The 5135-nt window shown below is 37.4% G+C and overlaps 1 protein-coding gene across 1 annotated transcript in view; it reads left to right on the plus strand.

Annotated features, from left to right (window-relative positions):
- The window catches only part of LNPEP (leucyl and cystinyl aminopeptidase), a 59912-nt gene that overhangs the window by 18091 nt on the left and 36686 nt on the right, over positions 1-5135 (plus strand). The window contains exon 6 of the mRNA XM_011379078.2: positions 1206-1340. Coding sequence (XP_011377380.1) covers positions 1206-1340 — 135 coding nt within the window. The remainder of the gene's footprint in view (positions 1-1205; positions 1341-5135) is intronic.

Raw genomic sequence — 5135 nt, forward strand, 5'->3', positions numbered from 1 at the left:
AAGATGAACGTTTTACATCGATTTGCTGCATTTTATTTTTAATAAATGTGGCCCTTCTGCTTGGAGGAATTTAAAGTCAAAAAGCCTTTTTTTGCAAAACAAAACTTTTTATCCTGTGCATAAAGAGAAAAAAATCAAGATATTTTGTTGCAATGTTGTCTCTATTATCACTGTGATCATGCTTATAACAGTGATACATAGTGAAAGGTTGATACAGACAAATAATTTGCCCTTTTTAGGTACAAACCATATTTTGTCTCTTTTCAAAGACTTGGAACACTATTCTGTTGTAGAGGGTATGATAATGTCATTATATTACTAGACTCTCTGGAGATGTTTCCTATCCTTAGATATATTTGGATACACTAGGCCATGATATAACTGATATTGCCAAATAATTCAAGCAATAGATGGGAAAATATAAAGATCCCTTTCAACCCTAAAATTCTGAGACTTTTTGTTAAACTACCTGGATATATGATCCAAGACTGCTTCAAAACAAGAATACTCTTAGAGCTTTCAATTTGAAATTTTTGTGTAGGGCTTGTTCAAAAATTTCAAGTGGTAGAACTCATTTTTAGCTAGAAGACTAAACAGGTATTTTAAATCGGTGTATGCTATTTAATTAAGCAGTGAGTTATACAGTTTCACCACTTGGTGGTGCCCAGAATGTTTAGAAGCTTCTAATATATATTCTAGGGGAGCTCATCTGCTGAGCTCTCAAGAATTCTTTCTAAGAGTTATATTTTATTTCAAATGAACTTCAATTAAGGGAAATGTATATTAATAGAAAAACTGAACTATATGTAAGAAATCAGCTTAATGTCCAGTTTTTATTTTTTAATTTCAGATTTTATTTTAAAAATATCTACTAGCCTTTTTAGATTATTCATCTCAAATATCAGGATTTGACATTTGGTTGCTTTAGTAATGCATTCTTAACTTATTCTTATGCCATTGTTTAGGAACCAGTGTTTTTCATGTGTCCAGGATGTTATAATTTTATTTTTAAATGTAAGGAACATGCATGAATATCACACTCTTCCTATACCTTCAAAAACTTATGTTCTGAAGTTTAGTGAAGCTGGTTATTTTTTCATAATGACTTTAAGCAGTAAATAGTCTAATTCATATAAATAATTACTATTTTTGCCTTTGCCTTGGATACTGTTCATGATTTCCTAATCTGTTTCATTTTTTGTTAGTATGAAGATTTCTTAGATGCTCGACTTAAAACCATGAAGAAAGATTCCTTGAATTCGTCTCATCCAATATCATCATCATCTGTTCAATCTTCAGAACAGATTGAAGAAATGTTTGATTCTCTTTCCTATTTTAAGGTATTGCTATGTACAAAAAAAAGTACTCAGAATAGGTCTAAAATTAATTTCATATGTGAGCAAGTTGCATGATTTTGATTACTTTAAAGATAAAATGAGTATTATTTTCAGATATCCTGTTTAACATGTTTGCCTCTGTTTCAGTCTTGTTCTTAACTTTTTCTGAGTTATTCTTTCTCTGTCTCTCGTTTAAGTTCTCTGACCAGTATTCTGGGCAGTTAACCAGACCTTATAGCAATGTATCTTTTAAAGTTGGTTCACTCTTTAGATCTGCAGGTAGAATATGTCCAGAGAGGTTTCTAAGCAAGCCCTTGGCTGTGTTATTCAAGATTGAGGCATATTCCAAGAATTGCCAAAACAAGTAAGCAAAAAGGTTTTAAGAAGCGAAGGTTAGATTGTAGGATCAGAAACACACACTTCAGGCTTGGTAGTGGAGCAAAAAACAGAAAAATTGACACCTGATTTCACGATTGCCATAGGTCAGAAGAATAGAGATATCAGTGCCATTCACGTTTGTGTTGGGGGAGAGTGGTGAGTTTTATGCCCTCATTGCCTCCTTACTCTGGCTGTCACATTAATTGGTTAGTAAATTGAATTCCTGTCTTAGAGAAGAAAATACACAAAACATGTGAGATACAGTCCATATCATCAAGAAATTCAAAGTTTAGGTGGTGGGTACTTGTGAAGCAATAAGAAATAATATGTGCTAAATAAATGGTACAGAGTATTTTCACCTGAGATTATGAAGAGGAACTTTTTGGAGGAAAATGGAAATTGAAATAAACAAGAAGAATATAGGTTAAGAAATGGGAAAAATAGATGGGAAGAGGGATGGAATACTAATGGGCTAGTAATTTTTGTTTAGTCAGGAATGTTTGATTGCAGGGGAAGTGCATGTGGAGTAGGGGAAAGATGAGAAAGGTAGGTTGGGGCCCAATTGTGGAAGGTCTTGAATGCCATTAGTAAGCAACAGGAAGCTTTAGAAGATTTTCAAACAGGAATGACTTAATTAAAGTTACCATTTGTTTCAGTTTATAAAATGGATTTAAGTGAAGTTAGCAAATTGCTGCTGAAGTCCAAGCATAAAATGGTAAGAGTTTGAAATTAGGAGTGGTAGTGAGAGTGGAAGGAAAGTGATGGGTGTAAAAAACACTGGGTAGAGGGAAGTACTTAAAGGCAGGTAAAGAAGGAGGAGAAATGATTTTTAAGATCAAGCCTGACTAGCAGGGAGAATGGTAATACTGTTAACCAATAAGGAAATCAGGAGTTTAATGAGCAATATTAAATATGTTCCAATTAGAGCTACTGCTGGGATTTCCCCCCCTCTTTAATTCCCCCTCCCCCCATTTCCACCCCTCACCTACGGATGTTGCCGCCTCCCCTTAAGAACTGGATCTCTGAAGGCCGGGCATCTACTCTCACATGCTCACTGCATGCACCCGGGGCCTGGCACACTTGGGGCCTGGAGCACCCGGTGTATGGTTCATGGCTCCACCTCGGGTGCGAACCCACGACCTTACTCGTGTAAAGCAGATGTGCTAACTACTACACTATGGAGCCACTCCTGCTGGGATTTGTAAAGGCCGTACTGGACCTGTCAATTAAGAAAATTTTAAAACTTGTGGTTTTAAAATTTGTGGTTTTAAAACTAGGAGAATCATATAGAACAGTTATTTCAGGATTCGTTGTTACAGAGCTCTGTCTTCCTCCAACTCCCACCCTCTAAACCCAGAATTCAGTGTCTTCTGATCATGTGGTCTTCACAGCATACATAACCCCTGTTAATATGGTGACTGCTTATTTCAGAATTGAGAATCTGGCAAATATCCCACATAATTGAGAAAAGTAGGACACTGGATAATTTACTAATATTATGTGCAAGAAGAAGTAAGTGCCAGTAGGGAAAATGTTTGACAGACATATTCAGTTTGGTCTTCATAATCTTTAAACCTAATTCTGATGCAGGTTGTCATGTGAGCATTCATTCATTTAGCAATCTTACAAGTACCAGTCATGTGCCTGGCGTTGTCCTAGGTGCTGGGGATACATCACAGAACAAAGTGGACTATGTTGCTTCTACCATGGGGCTTCCATTTCAGGTGTCAGAGACAGAGGCAGACACTGTACAAATGAGTGAATAAAAAAGTAGATACTGTGTTAGGTGGTAAATGCTAATATGAAAATAAAGCATGGTAAGAGAAATGAGAGTGACATGTTTTATGTAAGATAGTGGGAAGACCACTGATAGGTGATATTTGATACCATCTGGAGGATAGGAGGGAATGAAACATGGATTTCTGGGGAAAGAATGTTCCAGGCGGAGGAAATAGCCAATGTGTAAGACTTTTGTGCAGAAACTAGTTCATGTAGTAGACCTAGGACTGCAAGGCTGGCTCTTGGCTGGTTTCTGAGAACTTGCATTTTGGGAGTTTCCATCATTTCCTGATAAAAGTGACTCGCTGTGCCTCAATTGTTTGTACAAACAACATGGCTTATGCTAAATATCTGTTTTTCTTGTGGAAGTCTGGAATTTTGGTACATGCCAGGCAGGGGATACCTCTATGACTAGCCCCTAATATAAATACTGGGCACCGAGTCTCTAACAAAGTTTCATGGTAGACAACATTTCATATGTGTTGTCACAACTTATTGCTAGGAGAATTAAGTGCATCCTGTCTGACTCTACTGGAAAGGACTCTTGGACGCTTTTATCTGGTCCCCCATGCACCTTTTCCATTAGCTGATTTAGCGTTGTATCATTACACAGGAGTAAATTATAGTGGTGAGTATTACTACATACTAAATTCTGTGAGTCCTCCTAACACATCAACAAACCTGGGACTTGTCTTGGTGACCCTCACACAGCTTGAGATAAGAGATTGCTTGGCATGTTCAAGCACCAGCAAGGAACCAATGTGTCTGGAGCGGAATAAACGAAAGAGAAAGTAGTCAGCGAAGTCAGAGGGATTATAGAAGGCCAGATCATTTTGTTTGGTCTAATAGAAAATGGTAAGGACCTTGATTTTATGGTAAGTGAAAGGAAACGCCATTTGGGTAAGGAAGTACTATAGTATGACTTATTTTTTTAAAAGATCATCACTGAGCCTTTAATATCACATGGAGTCAAGATAACTAGTTAGGAAGTTATTGTAATAGAGCAGTGGTAAGATGATGTTGACATGGACTAGAGTAATAGTAGTCTCAGTGATGATCTGTGAGTAGTTTTGGACTATATTGTACAGGTCAATCCAGTAGACTTTGCTAATGGATTATTTGTGGAATGTAAGAGAGGAGTCAAGGATGACTTCAAGATTTTTGCCCAGACAAATAGAAAAATGGAATTGTTATTTGATGCAATGGAGAACACTATTGGAGGAGCAGATTTGGGGAAAGAAGAAAATAAAAAGTTCACTTTTTGAGTAAGTTTAAGATGCACAAATGGAGATACCAAGCAAGTAGTTGTTACTAAACTCAAGGAGTTTGTTTTGCCTGCACACATCAGAGCCAAAGAAGACATGGACAGGAGTTAGCAGCAAAGAAAGCAGAAGTTTATATAAGGAAATGGCACCAGCCGAGATACACAGGTGCGCAAGTGCTCTTAAGACCTGGTTCCCCAGTGGCCTCTAGGGGATAGGTTATATAGAGGAAAAATCATTAGTCATGGTAGCTAAGGGAGTTGGGTCATAGATCCTATTGATTGGAGTAGGAGGAAGTTGATCACTGCATCAGGTCCTGTGTCAGTCAGGCGCCATTCTGTCTGGTTTCGAGGGAATACCAGTAGGGTTGTTCCTCCTC

The sequence above is a fragment of the Pteropus vampyrus genome, unplaced genomic scaffold (assembly GCF_000151845.1).
Source record: "Pteropus vampyrus isolate Shadow unplaced genomic scaffold, Pvam_2.0 Scaffold11, whole genome shotgun sequence".
In the NCBI taxonomy this organism is placed as follows: Eukaryota; Metazoa; Chordata; class Mammalia; order Chiroptera; family Pteropodidae; genus Pteropus; species Pteropus vampyrus.